Here is a 20882-nt window from a genome sequence, read left to right as displayed (position 1 = left end):
TGTAGGCCAGCGACTACAGCTCTGATTAGACCCCTAGCCTGGGAACCTCCGTATGCGGTGGGAGCGGTTCTAGAAAAAGCAAAGACAAAAAAAAAAAAAAAAGAAGAAAAGAAAAAGAAAAAGAATAACTGCTGCAAAGAGTAAGTAGAATTTTTGCAACAATCTTTATCAGTACCACGTTGTGAAACAAAAATAGTTCTGCTTTTCTTTTTCTGCTCCTCTAAAAAATTCATTTTTCCATACCTCTAAAAATATTCTAAGACAGTAGTCCCTAGCCAGATGTTGGTTATTTTTAAAAAACTGTGTTTTTTGGCTGTGCCTGTGGCATGGAGAAATTCCTAGGTCAGGGATCAAACCAGTACCATAGGAGTGACAATGCCAGATCCTTAACCTGCTAGGCCACCAGGGAACTCCTAATTTTTTAAAAAGACTATTTTTTTAAAATTATTTTTTATTTTTTTGTCTTTTTGTTTTTTGAGGGCCGCACCCACGACATATGGAGATTTCCAGGCTTGGGGTCTAATTGGAGCTGAAGCCACTGGCCTACACCACAGCCACAGCAACGCCAGATCTGAGCCGCATCTTCGATCTACACCACAGCTCAGGGCAATGCTGGATCCTTAACCCACTGAGCGAGGCCAGGGATCAAACCTGCAACCTCATGGTTCCTAGTTGGATTCATTTCCACTGAGCCACAATAGGAACTCCAAAAGACTATTTTTTAGAGTAGATTTTAGATTCAGAGCAAAGAAAGAGCAAGGTGTCAATTTCCCATCTGCTGCTTTCCCTCACACCTGCACAGCTTTCCCCATCAGCAACACCTTCCCACCAGAGTGAGACATTTGTTACAAGAAAGATGTTGCTTTTTATTTATTTATTTAGTTAGTTAGTCTTTCTGAGGGCTGTACCCACATATGGAGGTTCCCAGGCTAGAGGTCTAATCAGAGCTGCAGCTGCCTGGTCTATGCCACAGCCACAGCAATGCGGGATCCAAGCCGCATCTGCAGCCTACACCACAGCTTGCAGCAATGCTGGATCCCCAACCTACCGAGTGAGGCCAGGGATCGAACCCGCAACCTCATCGTTCCTAGTCAGATCTGTTAACCACTGAGCCATGACGGGAACTCCGAGAGGTTGCTTTTTAAATTAAAATTAAATTGAAAGTATATTTTCTCAGTTTCACTAGTCACAATTCAAGTGCTAAACAGTCCATGTGACTAGTGGATACTGTACTGAATGGCAAAGATAACAGAAATTTTTCATCATTGCAGAGAGTTCTATTGGACAGTGATGATATAAATACTAAAGCAATATTAAATCATCCACCAACTCATCATTAGTACTATCTAATGAGTGTCAATGAGAGGAGCCTCATTCTCTCTGAAGCGCTTTATAGTTAGAGAATGAACCTAATTACTAATAGTATAAAGATAAATAATACCAGATAAACGGATTCTTTCTTTTGGTCATATTTATTGTTTTGTTTTCTGATAGTACATTCCTCTCATAACATGCCTTACCACGTTAGTATTAGTAAAAAAGTTAAAAGAAATTTGCATTCCAATGGTATATTTAGCTGGTAGCTACCTAATTTAGTCACTCAGGATCTCTGAATTTCAGATTCCCCATTTACAAAATGAGGCATTTGAAATAAATGATCACCAAGGTTTTCTTCAAGCTCCAAAATTCTTTCGCTCTAATATTTTCAGCCTAAACAAATATAAAAAGGATGACAACTTTTAGATCACTACACAAAGTTGAAATCATAAAAAGGAGCTCTAGCTCTATCTTACCTGTCTGTACTGGACTAGAAGCTGAAATTGGAGATCCAGGGATGGGAATTTCAAATGCACACAAAAATCCACTCACTGAGAGTCGTACTTTCTGGTTGTCCTGAGGGAAATTCTATGGAAAAAAAGGAAAAATGAGAAGGGGGAGATGTTTTAGATAAAATGGAGAATCATCCTCTGATATATATGAAGGAAATGCCTTAGATGCCTTCTCTAATGAAACAAACAAGATGTCTGAATAATTTTCCTAAAATAACTAAAAGATGAAAGCTTCATAAACTAAATGAAAACTAACCTTACTGACAAAATGATTATCCCCTTCTATAGGAAGGTTGTTGTGTATAACTGACTTCTTAAGTTTGATCCTTCATTTTAAGAATCTAAACCCCAAATCCCACAGAGATCTCATTTTTGCATTACATTTGAAAAATGTCAAAGAGGTGGGTTTTTTTCCAGAAATCTCAAAGATAACTATAAATAATACCAATGAAAGGAGCTCAATTTAGGGTAGGCTATATATTTATTAAATTGCTTGCTTCTTTTGGCATGTAGGAAGAACGTGATTCGTGTCACTTTGTCTTTACTCACTAATTTCCTAGTGTGTTGAAAGGCCAGATACATACATTCACAAAGAAGTACTAAAAGCACGCATTCATAAATACATAAAATACTTTTTTTTTGGTCTTTTTGCCATTTCTAGGGCCACTCCCTCGGCATATAGAGGTTCCCAGGCTAGGGGTCTAATCAGAGCTGTAGCCGCCGGCCTACGCCAGAGCCACAGCAACGCAGGATCCGAGCTGTGTCTGCAGCCTACACCACAGCTCACGGCAACGCGGGATCCTGAACCCACTGAGCAAGGCCTGCAACCTCATGGTTCCTAGTCGGATTCGTTAACCACTGTGCCACAACGGGAACTCCTATTTCCCGTCTTAAAAAAAAAAAAAAATCACCATCATTATTAATCTTTTACTCTGGTGGACAACCCTTTTAAAGTTTCTTCTAGTTTTAAAAATGACAATTTTTTAGTAATAAAAAAATAAAATAAAAATGACAATTCTTTTTCCAGTTTTTGTTGTATTTTACTATCTTTCTTGGTCATTTAACATAATAATTAATTGAGAAAACTGATCTTCAAAGGATGGAATCAAGGGTTTCCTAGAGAGAACAGTTAATATCACCTTTATATTAGAACCATGTACTTCTGCAAGAAGGATTTGTTCTGATTTAAGTCCACAGAGATCGCTCAGCTGTTTTTTTAAACCTGTGTACTTTTCATCCATATTCAGTCTTAGTCCATATCGCACAGGGGTAGTACCATCCAACTTAATAACTAGTAAAGAGAAAAGATCTTTTATCAGTAAAATCAAGTTTCATTGGAAGTTTTACACTCTATGAGTGTGTATAATTTGGAAGTAACAAAAATTTCAGTCTAGAATTTATATTGTATATGTAAACACTATAACTAATGGTATTATGAATAATATTGAATGAAACTACTATCTTTTGAATGTGCATCTGATACAGAAGTGTGAGTGGCTTTGCAAGATTTTATTTTATTTTTTTTTAGGGCTGCACCTGTGGCATATGGAAGTTCCCAGGCTAGGAGTTGAATTGGAGCTGCAGCTGCAGGCCTATGCCACAGTGGCAGCAACACGAGATCCCAGCCGCATCTGTGGCCTACATAGTGGTTCAGAGCAATGCCAGATCCTTTAACCCACTAAGTGAGGCAAGGGATCAAATCTGCATCCTCATGAATATTACTCTGATTCTTAATCTGATAAGCCACAACAGGAACTCCTTCAAGATTTTTTTTTTTTTTGTCTTTTTAGGGCTGCACCTGCAGCATATGGAGGTTCCCAGGCTAGGGTCTACAGAGCTGTTGCTGCTGGCCTACGTCAGAGCCACAGCAACGTCAGAGCCAAGCTGCGTCTGCAACCCATACCATAGCTCATGGCAACGCCAGATCCTTAACCCACTGAGCAAGGCCAGGGATCAAACCTGTAACCTCATGGTTCCTAGTCAGATTAGTTTCCACTGTGCCTTGACAGACACTCCTGCAAGATTTTAAAGAAAACTTCTGCTATGTTTGAAACTAATAGAGGACTCAATGGGCACAAAAATAAACCCATGTTCCAAGTCTTTCAAACTTTAAATCATGCCTGAAATTAGATTGCTAAATTTTAACATGCTGACTGCCAACCTTTACAAGAACACATTGTAAACAAATGACTATACTTACAAATTCAGGATGCCTGAATAAAGCCAAAAGACAATGGAATAAAACAATTTTTTTGGAACCTTTGACTTACCTGTTATCTCTAAGTGCATATAGCTGTCCATTGGTAGTGGCAAAGACAAAAAATTGAAAGGGTCAAATCGGACACTTATATGTCCACATGTTTTGCATTTGACTTGGGACCTTAGCTGCCCATGGAACAAATCCACAACAATTGATTTGTTTCTCCTCAGATGGTTGTCCCATGCCTACCAAGAAAAAAGATGAGAGAATATTTTCATCCCCCTGAATTCAAAAGGTAAATATTTCTCCACGAATTCAAAGAAAATGGTTAAATATATTAGCTTTTTTTTCTTCTTTTTTTTTTTTTTTTTGCCGCACCTATAGCATGTGTAAGTTCCTAGGCCAGGGAGAGAACCCATGGTGCTGCAGTGACAATGCCCAATCCTTAACCCACTGCACCACCAGAGAACTCCTCAATAATACTATATTTAAATGTCAAGAATATAATCCTTAATCTTCACTTAAAGAGTAAAAGCTTTCTGCCTACAAATTTTCATGTCAGATATGTAATTTAAGATGTATTGCCTACTGAGACAGTAAAGAAAACTAGTATTTGAATAAAATGTGATTCTTTCTGCTCTGCCTATACCATATTAAATTCAGATGGAAAATCGTATTTTTTTCCTTTGCTCTTGATGCTAACAATGATGAGTATTAAAGTTCTTTGTCCATTAAAAAGCAGGTAAGACATGCCTATTGGTCACTGTACACATTACTTTAGCAATCATTGGGACTCCTAAAGTTCTACTGAATGATTATTCCTACATCCTCTCTCCAGAATTTACAAAGTGAAAAGGAAACATTTTTCTATAGTCATTAAAGATGCTTTGTGTTGGCCTTACTGCACAAGAAGTAAGTGGAGAAATACAAATTCCTTCATTCTCACAGTACAATTCTGAGCATAGAATAGTTTAGTTAAGCATTTAAGATGGGCAACAGACATTTGTGGTCAGAACATTATCTACGGTTTACATGAGAAACTCAAAACCGACAAACCTCTGCAGCTACTTCCCAGTCTGGTCGTCCATCACTGTCCTTCAGTTCCACATACGGCTTCTCATGGACTCTGTTGAGATCTTCATGAAGACCATCCAAGAGAAAAGCCAGAAGTTCTTGGGAGTCTTGTTGCTGGAATCCATTAAACCTGGGAGCATATTTTGCTATGGTCCACTATAAATAAAAGAGGAATCAAACTCATCATGTTCTAGCTCATAAAATTTATAAGGAACATGCCCATAACTCAATCAGAGGCTTAGAAGAAGGTAAATAGTATAGCATTTAGAATGTCTCTATTCCAGCAAATCTATTTTGGATAATTATAAAATCTTTTGACTCTTAATCCCAAATGATGACCCCTCCCAATGAAGAAAAAAAAAAGTAGCATGGGCAATACTGTGTCCTAGTTTAGTATCATGTAGGCAAATAGTTCTTTAGGTACACGGATGCTATTTAAGACAGATAAGACAGAAATATTAAAATTGTGTTTGCTCACATTGGAAGATTCCCTGTTGCAATGTTTTCTTTTACAGTTTTCTGGTCTTGTTGTATCCTAATTTTATTATTAGAAGCAGAACAGCCTCATATTTAACTATGAAGACTTACTAACTAGCTTGCAACCTTGGACAATCTATTTAACTGCTGTGAGCCTTAGTTTTCTGAGCCATAAAATGGGAATAATAGCATTACTTTATATTATAGGGCCATTTAGACTATTAAATGAGTTAATAAACACAAAATAATTAGGCTGGTAAGTGCTAAGTAGCCAAATTTTTAGCAATTAGGAGTATTTCTAACCTAAAGAGCTTTTGCCTTGCTTTTAAAGATAAAAAACGATCTTAACTAAAATTCACTATGTATGATATTAATGTTAAAATTGTGTCCATTAATTACATTCTTTCTTTATGCCGTTTTTTTTTTTAAACTCTACAAAGGGAACTAATTATCTTAGCGTGTTAAAAATGTACTGAGTATCATTAATTAGACGCAAGTCTATTTAGCAGGTAGAATACTGCTAATAGGGAAGGACTAAAAGAGATAGGTTTCCTGTATAAACAAGTGCGATACTTGATAGATTAGTAAGATGAGTAACATCACAAAGAGACTGTACTTTTGATCTTTTTCTATTCACTACTTCCATAGCAGCATTTTGAAAGTACATGAGCACGTGAAAGTATCTAGCATCCAGTTTATAAGCCTTGTGAAGGACCCATAAACATAAAATTAAACTAAAAGGCTAAATATAAAAAACAGGTAGAGAAAAATATTTGCTTAAACAACTGGTTAGGACTTAAATACCTTTATATTATTTTAACATGCTTACCCGAAGCTTTAATGGGGCAACATTCTTCTGAGTTCCACTCCAAAGTTCTTGTACTAAATCCCCATAGCATTTGGCCATATGCCCCTTCATACCAATGGGATTTGTCCTAGAAGTTTAAGAGGAAAACTCGTTGCCAAAGATTCTTATAGGTCACAATTGTACTGAAATGCCTGGCATTTGTTTTCTCACCTCAAAATAAGAGACACAACACTCTATCCTTACTTCATGCTAAATAGGGAAAATAAGATGAAGGCTTTTCTCCTTCAGTGTAAAGAAAGAGGAGATTTAGGTAATATTAAGTTCACATCAAAGTTATAAAAGTTAAGAAGCCAATGACTCATGGAAGATTACCTGTTGAGTTCATAAAGATGTCTCCCTGAGATAAAATACTGCGTCAGTGGCTGTGTGTTACTAACACACTGGATGCTTGAGTTCATGAAGCATGTGTTTCCCAGGTTACTCAGACCCGTGGCTCCCTTTTCTGTTGGAACTGGAACAAACAACATGAGAACTGAAGGCTCGCTCTGGGAAGATGTCACAGATCAAACAGTTATTTGTATTCAATGCTCTGATTTTTGTAACTCTTTTACTTGGTTAAGTGGAGATATTATTTCTCTGTCTGGTCTTAAAGTGCTAAAGTAGAGGTTTTTCATGGAGCATCACTGGCAGTCATGATAATCTATGTTCATGTGTAATCTAGAAGCATCAGTGATTCTTTTTAATTGCTATGACGGTTTTTTGATAGTTTTTTAGAGTTCAAACAATCTTCTCCTAGAATTGTCTTTAGAAATGTAGAAATTATTTAACTGTGAGGATAGAAAATTTGATGCTTTAAGGAAAAGAAAAATAAAAATAAGAGGGAGCCTAATTACTTTTGAGCTAGAAAGCCACAAATTGTTAACACTCTAAATAGTTGAGAGAGGAAAAAAAGAACAGAACAATTTTAAGATAATCTTTTTTTTTTTTTTTTTTTTTTGCTTTTTGCTTTTTAGGGCCACACCTGAAGCATATGGTGGTTCCCAGGCTAGGGGTCGAATCAGCTGCAGCTTCTCGTCTACACCACAGCCATAGCAATGCCAGTTCTAAGCCATGTCTCATGGCAATGCAGAAAGGCCAGGGATCGAACCCACATCCTCATGGATACTAGTCAGGTTCGTTACTTCTGAGCCACAATGGGAACTCCTAAAATAATCTCTTTAAAAATAATACTCTGGAGACTTACCCTTGTGTCTGTCTATTTTACTACTATTTGCTATAAAGGACATTTCTTCAGGCCAACTCATATCTTTATTGCGAACTGGAAAGACAGAAACAATACATTAATTTCTTATGCAGTCAAATCAGATGCACTCAATTCTTCTGTTAAAAGAAAGAAAGCGTTCTTATTTCTGAATTAGAAGCTGAAAAAAAATCAAGTTAATTTTAGTAATTGACTTTGAAACTATTCTAATTCTTTATATTGGGGACTTTATAGCCATTGGTTAGAATTAATCAATAAGCTAATCCCTTAAATACCTACCTGAAGTAAAATTATACTCAACCATCTATAGAAGGAATTAACGTTCTTAAACTTAATACATCAGAACTATTGCAGTTCTTTCTTAAATTGTGACAACTGCCAGAGTAATCTATTCATTTTAATACTAAGGCAGCTAGGAATGTTACATGAACTTGATAAGACACACTAAGTTTTCAATGACTTGTGCATGCCAGTGTGTAAAGGATGTTTACACAAGTTAAAGTCTCTTGGTGAGTGACCAGTGTTGAAAACTAGTGAAAGACTACACCACTAACTATGAGAAAGTCAGTCTCCTTATTCAAACTCAAAGAGGCAGCTAGAAAATTTTAAGAGACTTTGGAAACTTTTAACTGAATTCACTTGTTTTTACCCAGTTTCCACCTTTGCCAGCCAATGAATGTGTATAGACTTGTTTTTCTTTTAAAGTAATCTAAACAGTGTTACTCTACAATAGGATTACATTAGGGTTTAATGGGTTTTCTTTACCATTAAGAATTTAATGAGTAAATCACATTTAGAAAAATTATAGAATGGATTATCAGTAACTAAATCTTCAAATTCTTCCCCTAAAAATCTAATAACAGATGCATGTTCCATGTTATACCTTCAATTACCAGGTGCTGCTCATCCTGGATTTTCAAATATTCCAATCTATGATCCTCATCATCCAGAAGAGTGAGGTAATTCTGTATACGGAGGAGGAAATACTTTGTTAATATAATTACTAAACTTGAAACAAATACAGAAATAAAAATGAGTGACAATTAAAAGCATCCTTGGAGTTACATAACTCATGTGACAGATATTTAGCATATCACAGATAGTCAGATATAATTTTGGTGCAAAACGAGGGAAAGACAATGTATACTTCATAAACATATACTTTATGTCTTTAAAAAAGTTATACAGGATTTTGGGGAGACTAGAAAAGACTCCTCACACATCATAACCAAAATTCATTGAGATTTAGATTTTCTGAACAGCTTATAGAAAATTTTCTTTAGTATCTAGTAGGAAATTCAGCAAATGTGCTTGTGATCAAGATGAAACTTGATCACTTACTAAGAATTGAAAATGTAAAACCAAATGTCATGCAATAGCATTATACATTTTTGTTGATGCTCACCCTCTCTAAAGTTCTCACGGAATTAATTTATTTAATTCTGACAACTAGCCTAAGGGAAATACTATTATTTCGCCTCATTGACTCATGAGAAAACTGTGACAGAGAGAGTAGGGTGACTTGCTCTTGGTTAATCAACTAACAGGTGTCAGAGCCAGGATTTAATCTCTGGCAATGTGGCTCCAGGAGTTGTGCTCTTAACTTACTGTACTCTACTGCCTCTTGATGGCGACCAGAGGATATAAGAAAGAAGGAACTAGGGAACAGAGAACTGGTTAAAACTACTTATGAGCCAATCTCAGGGTATAATGAAAACATATTGCATATGTTAGGACAAATGTATATGCAAATAATAGCACTGCCTCTGAGGAGAATGGAAGATGGGAAGTTGACGGGAAGGAAGAATTTTCATTACATACTTTCAAATTGTTTGAATTTTTTTTTTTTTTTTGGCTGCACCCACAGCATATGGAAATTCCCAGGCCAGGGATCAAAACCAAGCTGTAGTTGCAACCTAAGCCAATGCTGCAGCAACACTGGATCCTTAACGCACTGCACCAGGCTAGGGATTGAACCCACCTCAGCAGCATCTTAGCAGCGGTCCAAGCTACTGCACAGACAATGCAGAATCCTTAACTGGCTATGCCACAATGGGAACTTCTTGTTTGAATTTTTTTAAATGTGTATAAGTTACTTTAAAACAAATCCAAAATAAACTCTATTTGTTAAAAATAAAGATATTTGGAGATCCCCTTGTGGCTTAGCAGTAACAAACCTGATTAATATCCATGAGGATGAGGGTTTGATCCCTGGCCTCGCTCACTGGATTAAGGATATGGTGTTGCTGTTGGTGGTGGTGTAGGTTGCAGATGCGGCTCAGATCTGGCATTGGTATGGCTGTGGTGTAGGCCAGCAGTTGCAGCTCTGATTTGACCCCTTGCCTGGGAACTTTCATATAATGCACATTAAAAAAAAAATTTGCAATTGCCTTATATTAATAATCTCTCTCTCTCTCTCTTTTTTTTTTTTTTTTTTTTTTTTGGTCTTTTTGCCTTTTCTAGGGCCGCTCTCACAGCATACGGAGGTTCCTAGGCTAGGGGTTGAATCGAAGCTATGGCCGTCAGCCTACACCACAGCCACAGCAACGCGGGATCCGAGCCGCGTCTGCGACCTACACCACAGCTCACGGCAACACCGGATCCTTAACCCACTGAGCAAGGCCAGGGATCGAACCCGCAACCTCATGGTTCCTAGTCGGATTCGTTAACCACTGCGCCACAACGGGAATTCCCAATAATCTTTAGAAGATGGTACTGTCTGTGATGATCAACTGTTGTTACGGATTTCAGGTGTCAAATATATACATGTATGCATACAGTAATTTAGAAGTGAAGTTTCCATTGAGATCCTAGATATGGTTTTCAGAGAAATTAGTGTAGACAAAACCCCCTATAATTATGAAATGTGGATTTAACACTGAATTAGGACTTTTCTTGATTCTTGAGACGCCTCTTACCTCACTGTTGTATAGCCACAGGCGCATATCTTCCTCTTTGATGCGCAGCCTCTGAGACAGGTATTCATGAATTTCCTTGATGGTCTGCATTCGACTAAAACAGCCTGTATAGGCTAAGACCCGCTTTAATGGCGCATTCGGGGAAGGTACATTGCCTATGGTCACAGCAATCAAAATAAGGAAAAAGGCAGATATAAAAAAGAAAAAGACATTCATTCCTCTCAGCAATAGAGATCATACTATTTTAGGAAATAATGATGAGAAATGAGAATTACAGATTTAATAATTTTAGAAATTAAGAAACTTTAAGAGAAAGCTTTAAAATGAAGATAGAGACTCAAGTGTCTTAGAGTGAGCTTTAGCTTTGAAAGAAAGAACAATAAAAATCAGAGGCCCAAATAACTGGCAGTATTTGGGTCCCAGGAAGAGTGGCAAGTATCAACAAGCACTGGTATCTTGGCTGCCTCAGCTGGGTCACACTCAAGAACAAAATCAAAACTCAGTGTTAAGAAGAGAAGATAAAATGGGACTGGATTTGAATTCTAGAGATAGATAATTGGATTTACTTGATCCGCTTTCTTAAAATAAACTGTCTTTGAATTACTAATTCCATCACTCTCATTAAGTGGCCCAGTTACCTGGCACACTGGTACAATTACATGGGATATTTTTACTTAAAATTTTAAGTAGGCAGAGATGCTACATAGCCATACAGAGCTTTAAAGTGAAGCCAAGAAACTTCTCATGACAAAAAAACCTGCCGTACAGACAAGTATCAGGGGGTAAAAATCATATGGCCTGCCCCCCCACCCTCCCTAAGGAGACATAATCTTGAATTCCTGAAGGGCTCAAGGTGGAAACAAAAAGAGTGGCAATAAGGGGAATGAATGAAGACTAAATCAAGTCTAACCACATACTTCAAAAGAGAAGAGGGATAAAATGACAAGAGATTAAGAAATCAAAAATAGGCTATTAAAATAATCTGCTAAACCCTGGTTAACTGTTCAGCCAAAAACCCAGACAAAAGCTGTAGCTTAAAATGGTCATCTCCTCTGCTTATAGGAGGCTATAATTCATTGAGGAACCCAAAACAAAAATATACAGTATACTTATACTGATATTAACACATCAATAATATCCATCGAGAGTACAATTATCTATAGTCCAGGTAGTTTTTCCACCCATTTCATGGTAACTTAGCTTTTTCCCTCCCATTAAATGTGCTTTGAGTCTTTATCTACCCAACAGAGCAAAGAAAGTACAAAAAAAGGCAGCATCCACTTTCTCAGAGTTGCTAAGAGTTATCTCACCTAAAACAGGCTGAAAAATCATCTAACAATGACTTCCGTAGCTTTGTCTGTTGAAAAGGCTACCCTTAAGTCAATGTAACTGTGGAAAGGTTTGTATACCTGTCACTTCAGAAGGAATAAAAGAGCCTAGAAAACAGCTGTGATAAACTGAGTAACAAGAAAGATGAAAACTATGTTATGGAGAACAAAATCCAACTCTGATCAATTTTTAAACATCCAGCAAAGCAAATCATTTACTATTAGCAAGCAAAGGATAATCCCTAGAAGAAAACAAAAGAGTAAATTTCTTCAATTATATATCAGAGGATTAGTTATAAGATTACAGCAAGAAAGCATATTTTTACAAACTTCAAAATGATTAATGATTGATTTCACGACTAATTAGTAAGAAATGAAATTTCAAATTCAGAACAAATTTAGAGCACAGTAACTACCCAGTTCTAGGATTCAGAAGCATCTGCAAGTATAGTATCCAAGTCAATTTCCATTGTCCCTAAGCCACATAAGAAATCTGAATTCTAGACAGTTTTTGTAGCGTAGCTCATTAAGCAGGAAGCCACTTATTATACATAATTTCGTGCTTTTGAATAGTACCAACAAATCTAGTGGAATTTACAGAAGCAGCAAAAATCTAGGATCAGCACAAGAGTCATAAAGAATACTTACTAAAAGCGCAACAACACATCTTGCCTCTCATGTTATCTTTCAAAGAGAATTGAAAAAGATATGGGCTATGGGTGCTATGGACGCAAGGCAAATACTATTACTCAAATGGAAAATTAAATCAAGAGTGTTATAGAGAGATTCTTATTTCACTGTTCCTTGATTTTAATGTGTTCCCCAAAGACAAAGTTTGGTTAGGAAAAGGCCACTGCTTTGCTATAATTCTTACCAAGAAGTATGTGTAAGAATCTCTATATATTATCTGAAATATAACCTCTAAGGAAGATATTAAACTAACCTTATTAAGTTTCGGAAGAGGGATGATACTCAGGTTTATAGGTAGTCCTTATGGTTTAAGTTAAATTAATTATAATAACATTCTGGGAGTATTAACACAAAGTTTGGGGTTTTATGTGAATGGATGAACTCATTATTTTTGCTGAAGAACAATTTGAAACATTGACTAGGCAAAAGCACAGAGCAAGTTCTGCTCATCAATAAAGTTTAACCTTCCAAAGAAATCAAAAGGGAGCATTCTGCATGTATTACATTAAAATGAGAACTTATTTATATGTCTTTTTTTTTTTTTTTTTTTTTTTTTTTTGTCTTTTTGCTGTTTCTTGGGCCGCTCCCGCGGCATATGGAGGTTCCCAGGCTAGGGGTCTAATCAGAGCCGTAGCCATCGGCCTACGCCAGAGCTACAGCAACGCGGGGATCCAAGCCGCATCTGCAACCTACACCACAGCCCACGGCAACGCCGGATCGTTAACCCACTGAGCAAGGGAAGGGACCGAACCCGCAACCTCATGGTTCCTAGTCGGATTCGTTAACCACTGCGCCACGACAGGAACTCCTTATATGTCATTTTGATAGGTTTGATGTTTTTGAAAGAGAATGTGTTACTTTCTTTTTTTTTGGCTGTGCCTGGGGCATATGCAAGTTTTCAGGAAAGAGACTGAATCCAAGCCACAGCTGCAACCTATACCACAGCTATGGCAAGGCCAGATCCTTAACCTACTGCGCTGGGCTGGGGATCAAACTTGCCTCACCACAGAGACAATCCTTAACCTACTGTGCCACAGTGGGAACTCCAAAAATGTGTCACTTTCATTTTCAAAAATATATCCTTTGCTCTGTATTATCTACATGTTATAACGGCTCCTTTGACAGAACATGAGAAATGCATCATGTTTTGTTAAAAAACAAGATCAAACCCCCCCCCCAAAAACAAACAAAAAAAGATGATATTGCACAAGAAATTACTTCTTAGAAATTATGTAGAGTTGAAAGGATCAGTCACTGACTGGCAGACTCTAGTTTAAGGTCAAGCACATAATTTACGAAAGTTTATTCTCAAAGAAACAAAGTATGTAAAATTAACTTCTACTTATTATTTTTGTATGTTTACAAACCAGAAAAGGGAACAACCCTTCTCAGTTTGCTACTGAGATTTTGCCTCTATCCCATCTAGTCTTGTGCATGACCGTAGATCTAAGCCCCCACAGTGATTTACTGATTCTGTATAAAAACAGATTAAAATGTGTTATTATTACAGTGGCACCAAACTCTGAGCAGTTTAGTCTTTTTTTTTTTTTTTTTTTTTTTTTTTTAAGGAAATGCATGGTATTCTTGCTGCATTCTTAAGTTACCTCTTGGTAAATGCTGAGGAAACATTCTCAGGCTCATCATACCCATATTCACCCAGATGTTAGACTGCTGTGTCCGAGTGGCTGGCTGTTGTCTCAGGAAGAGAAGATATCGAGGAAATAACTCCAGCTCTGGAGTTTCTGTCTTGCTATTCTTGATGACCTATTGTTTAAAAAGATATAAAGTGATCACTATGAAGAAATAAAACTTGTCAATTTTACCTAACTGCTGAGATTTATTTTGAAACTGAAATTCATGTTCAATAGGTTCACTGCCTATATTTCAGTTAGATTACAGAAATTCATAGGTTTATCAGGCTCCTGCTCCTAGACCCATATTCCAAGATTGGTACTCCTGGCAGATATTTTCTGCCCTTTCATTAAAAAGAAAGTAATATCAAAATTAAGGGGAAAAAAATCTTAAACACCTCATTTCTTTAATACAAATAAAGAGTTCTATGATTTTTCTTAAAATTTTATTTCTTGGGAGTTCCCATTGTGGTGCAGCAGAAACGAATCCGACTAGTAACCATGAGGTTGCTGGTTTGATTCTTGGCCTCGATCAGGGTTAAGAATCCAGTGTTGCCGTGAGCCGTGGTGTAGGTCACAGACTTGGCTTGGATCCCGTGTTGCTGTGGCTGTGGCGTAGGCTGGTGGATGTAGCTCTGATTTGACCCCTAGCCCAGGAACCTCCATATACTGTGGGTGCGGCCCTAAAAAGCAAAAAAAAAAAAAAAAAAAATTTCTTGGGAGTTCCCTGGTAGCGCAGAGGGTTGAACATCTGGCATCTGGCATTATCACTGTTGTGGCTCAGGTCACTGCTGCGATGTGGGTTCAATTCCTGGCCCCAATACTTCTGTATACCATGGGGTGCGGCCATAAAATTTTTTTTTATTTCTTGTATTAGTAGTAAGAACAAAAATGTTTGCATATAGTAATTTACCATCTAAGTTCTGCATTACTGGACTGCTCATATTCTTTTTGCCTATAATTAAAACAACTAGGAGTTCCCATCATGGATCAATGGAAACAAATCTGACTAGCATCCATGAAGATACAGGTTCAATCCTTGGCCTCCCTCAGTGGGTTAAGGATCCAGCATTGCCATGATCTATGGTGTAGGTTGCAGGTGTGGCTTGGATCTGGCATTGCTGTGGCTATGGCATAGGCCAGCAGCTACAGCAACAATTCAACCCCTAGCCTGGGAACCTCCATATGCCTTGGGTATGGTCCTAAAAAGACAAAACAAAAAAGCAAAAACCAAACAAACAAAAACCCCAACTAAATTGATGTACAAAACTGGAATTCACATGGTTAAAACAGTATTTTTCAGTAATCCCTCCAATAACTTGCTTGCTAGCCCAAAGACATAGGAAAATATATCAAAATAGTTCTTAAAAATAATACAAATGAACTTTTTTACAAAACAGAAACATATTCACAGATTTCAAAATCAAACTTATGGTTACCAAAGAGGAAAGGTTAGGGGGAGGGGTGGATTGGGCACTTGGGATTGGACTAAGCACCCTATTGAATGTAGAACGGATGGTCAGTGAGGACCTGCTGTATAGCACACTGAAATCTACTCAATATTCTGTGATAACCTATATGGGAATGAATATGTGTATAACTGAATCACTTTGGGTACAACAGAAATTAACACATTATAAACCAATTATACTTCAATAAAAATTTTTAAAAACATATTGCATTAAGAGTTTTAAGAGTAGTACATTATCTTTTTAGTGTTCTAAAAGGATAGCAAGATTAACACTCAAACTCATTAAATCATAAGATCTTATGGAATCTCTAATAGTCTCAATTATTGGGCTTTATTTAATTTATTTTTGCCCTAGTAACCAATGAATCCTGCAAAAGAACACTTTTTTATTGTCAAGAGGGGGCAGTAAAGAACCAGATAAAAACAACATTACAAACCAGGCCTTATTTCCTAGAAGCATTCTGTATGTTCTAACATGCAACAGTATGGTACTAGAAAAGCTCTACTTGGATGCTTTTTAAACTCCTATTTAAATCCTAAGCAATAAAAGAAGTTCTCCGTGAAACTAAGGCCACTAGATGAAAACAAAGTCTGTCCACTTCCTCTAGATAGTCAATGATAGCTGCAAAGTCAACAGTAAAATTTTCTTATGATTTTACTTCGACTGTGATTTTAGCAACGATCAGTAATTTTGCATCTATAGTTGTCAGACTACGTAAAAACACCTTTGGAAGAATCTGAACTGAAAATGAAGTAATTTTTATAATACATAGCTTGCATTTCAAGATAAGGGATTTTGTGATCAAATTATACATTAAAATTTGTTGTTGTTGTCTTTTTGCCATTTCTAGGGCTGCTCCCTCAGCATATGGAGGTTCCCCGGCTACAGGTCGAATCGGAGCTGAGCTGCTGGCCTACACCACAGCCACGGCAATGCCAGAGCTGCATCTGCGACCTACACCACAGTTCAAGGCAACACTGGATCCTTAACCCACTGAACGAGGCCAGGGATCGAACCCGCAACCTCATGGTTCATTTCCACTGTGCCATAGTGCCATAACAGGAACTCTTCCTAACTATATCTTATCTGTGTAAAACCTTCTTAGAATAAAAAAGTTCTAGTTTGGATGTTATGTAAGGGAGAAAGTTTTTTGATATACTAAAAGAATCTTTCTAAAAAATACTTCATCAATAATGTAAAGAGTATTCAGGGCAATGAATACTGCTATTTATTGTATAAGCAAAATAAATGATGTTGCAGAGTTAACTTGCTAATACTTTGACAGTACATACTCCAAGCCCTTTAAATTATTTTAGAGCATTTTTCTTATGCTCTAAATGACTCATTCTAGTAAGAGCAATAATCACAATTATCTAGCATTGAGTTCTTGTTATTGCATGTTATAACCTTCTCCAAAAAGGCAAACCACAAAAATCCACCAACAGCTACAAGGTGAACTCAATCCCTAATTGGCTTTGTGTGTGGTTAATGGGAGTAATAGTTTCAGAAGTAACCTCTGTCCCACTTCCCCTACATCCACTGATTTTTTTGGCAGTGGTTCTTAGACTTCTGCTCCAGTCTAAGTTCTGGATTATCTTTTTTTTGTTGTTGTTTTTTTTAGGGCCATGCCCGTGGCATATGGTATTTCCCAGGCAAGGGGTTGAATGGAGGTGCAGCTGCTGGCCTATACAGCAGCCACAGCAATGTGGGATCCGAGCTGTGTCTGAGACCTACATCACAGCTCACGGCAATGCCAGATCCTTAAGCCACTGAGCAAGGCCAGGGATTGAATCCGAGTCCTCATGGATACTAGTTGGGTTCGCTTTGCTGAGCCACAATAAGAACTTCCTAAGTTCTGCATTATTTTAATGTCTGTGTTTATGTAGACGACTTATTTAATGGCCTAGCCTCATAATTCCTTGACTCTATTTAGTCCAGTGTCTCTCCTCCATTCCATATAAGCCACTCACTCCATACAAACATTATTGTATGGCTGGTACCTAATATAGTATTCAGTGAATGTATAAATAAATGAATGAACGAACATGAAAGAACCTAAAATTTATTTAACTGATCTGAATATTACTGAACACTTTGCTACCATGGGTGGGAACTAATTTATGGACAGTGAGGTTCATACAGAAAAGTAATAAAAGACCCCCATCTCTAATTGCTCTTTATATAAGGCACTATTGGCAATACTTACAGGTCTAGGTAGGGCCAGGTTTGCGCCATACCAATGATAAAGTGCTCTCCATACAGGTTCTGGGACCATTTCATAATCTCGTCCATGGATCAGCTGTGGGGTTCGTTTTAATCGTCCTCCTTCTAGTGTTAATGATGTAGCCTTAGAAAGAATGGAAAGTAAATGTTGATTTTCTTTTCTTTTCTTTTTTTTTTTTTGTTTTTTTGCCTTTTCTTGAGCCGCTCCTTCGGCATATGGAAGTTCCCAGGCTAGGGGTCCAACCGGAGCTATAGCGACCGGCCTACGCCACAGCCACAGCAACTCGGGATCCGAGCTGCGTCTGTGACCTACGCCACAGCTCATGGTAACGCCGGATCCTTAACCCACTGAGCAAGGCCAAGGACCAAACCCACAACTTCCTGGTTCCTAGTTGGATTCGTCAACCACTGCGCCATGACGGGAACTCCGAATGTTGATTTTAAAAATTACAGTCTTTTTGGAGTTCTCGAGGTGGCATAGTGGGTTAAAGATCCAGTGTTGCCACAGCTGCAGCTCTGATTCGATTCCTGGGGCCTGGGAACTTTCATATGCCATGGGTGAAGCCAAAAAAAACAACAAAAAAAAGTCGTTAGTCATTTAACAAAATGTAGACACAGGAGAATAAACACATGCCAATGCTCAGTTTCATGTTACTGGAAAAAGAAGAATTTTCTAAAAGATTTTTATTTTGAACTTTTAAAATAAACTATTTAAGAAAGGAAACTCAAGCCAAATCATGTGAATAAACTTTGGAGAAGTTCCTGCTGTCTTGCAGTGGGTTAAGAATCCAACTGCAGCAGCTTGGGTGGCTGCGGAGTTTCGGGTTCTATTCCCCACCTGGTGCAATGAGTTAAAGGATCTGGCCATTGCCACAGCTGTGTTATAGTTCGCAGTTGAAGCTTGGATTCAATCCCTGGCCTGGGAACTTCCATATGCCATGGGTGTGGCCATTTAAAAAAAAGAAGAAAAAACTGTAGTATTTGGAAACAAAACAAAACAAAAACAAAAAAACAGAGCCTCCTTGCCTGCCTGCTTGCATCTCTCACAACTGTTCTATATTAATAAATCTATTTCTCGCTTATGGGAAAAACAAACAAACAAACAAACAAACAAAAAACCCCAAAAGACCCTGGAGTACTTGGAAATACTAAGACTGGTTTTCACAGATTTCTTTCCAACAGGAAAAAAAAAAATAATTAGTGAAAAAATGTTCACATACATGTGAAACTACATTTTTAGGGTACAGAAAAATGACATTTCTAAGGATCACTAAGCTGCTTCTACACAAGTACTCTATCAAAATATTCTCACAGAAACATTTCTATGCCACAAATTTCCATCTACAACAGGTTAATGAAATGAACCACAATCACTTTCTATATGCTAAAATCTCTAGAATGAAATTTATTAGGGAGTTCCCATTGCGGAGCAGTGGAAATGAATCTGACTAGGAACCATGAGGTTGCAGGTTTGATCCCTGGCCTCGCTCAGTGGATTAAGGATCCAGCTTTGCTGTGAGCTGTGGTGTAGGTCGCAGATGCGGCTCGGATCCAGCATTGCTGTGGCTGTGGTATAGGCCAGCAGCTGTAGCTCTGATGCGACCCTAGCCTGGGAACCTCCATATGCCATGGGTACGGCCCTAAAAAGCAAAAGAAACTTATTAGCAACTTGAAAAAGATGTCAAATTACTTACCTTCACTGGTTCTTGAGTTACTAATGGCTGGTTATCAATAGCCCCTGGTTTCTGAGGATTGAGGTGCAACAAAATATTCCCATTGGCTCCTAGTAAACACTGGTTGTTATTGTCAGAAGTGTTATGTTGTCGAGCAAAGCATATATCTGTCCCTGGTGTGGCAGAATACAGAAAGCCTGTAAGAAAGAGGATAAAATCTCTTTATTACACATAAATAGGCTTGAAGATATGAACTCTATGTCCATGTATTGGGTTAATGCTATTATTCTGTGGGCATGGCAGTACAGTGTTAGATTCTGATAATTCTGTAGAAGACAGGAGATAGAGATGCATTCCTTTCTGGACAATATCCGGTATAATAACATTAGGTAACATAAAAGCTTTAAAAATTGCTACCAAATAAACATTGAATTTCTAATAATTCACAAGAAGTCTATGTCCTTTGCTAGGGAAAGAAGAAGTATGGCCAAGTAGCTGGGCTCTCACATATCTTCCCCTAATTCCAAAGGCAGATAATGGTGATAACAAGTCTCTAAACCAACGGAAGGGAGCTAAAACAAGAACTCCAACATGAGAGTGCTAGGAGAGAAGAAAGTGTTCCCCAACAAATCTATTTGAAAGGAAGGCATGAATGTTACAGTAGAAAAATACACACAGAAAAATGATTAATGGAGTTCCCGATGTGGCGCAGCGGAAACAAATCCGACTAGGAACCATGAGGTTTCAGCTTTGATCCCTGGCCCTGCTCAGTGGGTTATAGATCCGGTGTTGCCGTGAGCTGTGGTGTAGGTTGCAGATGTGGCTCAGATCTGGCATTGCTGTGGCTCTGGCGTAGGCCAGCGGCTACAGCTCTGATTAGACCCCTAGCCTGGGAACCTCTATATGTTGTGGGTGCGGCCCTAAAAAGGACAAAAAGACAAGATAAATAAATAAATGGAAAATGAATAATGATGACTTAAGAGCTGCGAACCTCACTGGCATCTTAAGGTATTTTAACTCTCAACTACACGTTAATCTCAGGTCGAAATTCTAGCCATCGATCACTTTGAACCTTCTGTTCACGGTATTGCTCAGCATGTGGATAGCACAGCTATACACAGTGAGCACATATCAAAAAGGACCCTTATGGAGGGTGAAGAAATGACCTTACTATAAAAGTTGATCAGAGAGAGCACTTCTAGGACTGCTAAGTGATCTTTGCAATGTCAGATGGAAAAAGAGAAGCAATAGATCCCCTACAAAGAGCTTTATAGAGAAAATGCTAGATCTGTCCAATT

General features: G+C 37.8%; 1 protein-coding gene across 2 annotated transcripts in view; it reads right to left on the bottom strand.

Moving 5' to 3' along the window:
* USP32 (ubiquitin specific peptidase 32) overlaps positions 1 to 20882 on the bottom strand; it is a 223916-nt gene that overhangs the window by 29964 nt on the left and 173070 nt on the right. Inside the window, exons 14-26 of one of the 2 annotated variants that reach the window (XM_021067306.1) lie at positions 19606 to 19781; positions 17895 to 18035; positions 14190 to 14349; positions 12544 to 12579; positions 10568 to 10722; positions 8533 to 8614; positions 7632 to 7706; positions 6761 to 6899; positions 6410 to 6515; positions 5086 to 5259; positions 4100 to 4274; positions 2969 to 3120; positions 1794 to 1905 (exon numbers count right to left, since the gene is read on the bottom strand). In XM_021067306.1, coding sequence (XP_020922965.1) covers positions 1794 to 1905; positions 2969 to 3120; positions 4100 to 4274; positions 5086 to 5259; positions 6410 to 6515; positions 6761 to 6899; positions 7632 to 7706; positions 8533 to 8614; positions 10568 to 10722; positions 12544 to 12579; positions 14190 to 14349; positions 17895 to 18035; positions 19606 to 19781 — 1683 coding nt within the window. The remainder of the gene's footprint in view (positions 1 to 1793; positions 1906 to 2968; positions 3121 to 4099; positions 4275 to 5085; positions 5260 to 6409; positions 6516 to 6760; positions 6900 to 7631; positions 7707 to 8532; positions 8615 to 10567; positions 10723 to 12543; positions 12580 to 14189; positions 14350 to 17894; positions 18036 to 19605; positions 19782 to 20882) is intronic. The other variant, XM_021067305.1, reaches the window with a different exon arrangement.

This window comes from Sus scrofa, chromosome 12, assembly GCF_000003025.6.
Source record: "Sus scrofa isolate TJ Tabasco breed Duroc chromosome 12, Sscrofa11.1, whole genome shotgun sequence".
NCBI classification, from domain to species: domain Eukaryota; kingdom Metazoa; phylum Chordata; class Mammalia; order Artiodactyla; family Suidae; genus Sus; species Sus scrofa.
This window is presented reverse-complemented; position numbering and strand designations above follow the sequence as displayed.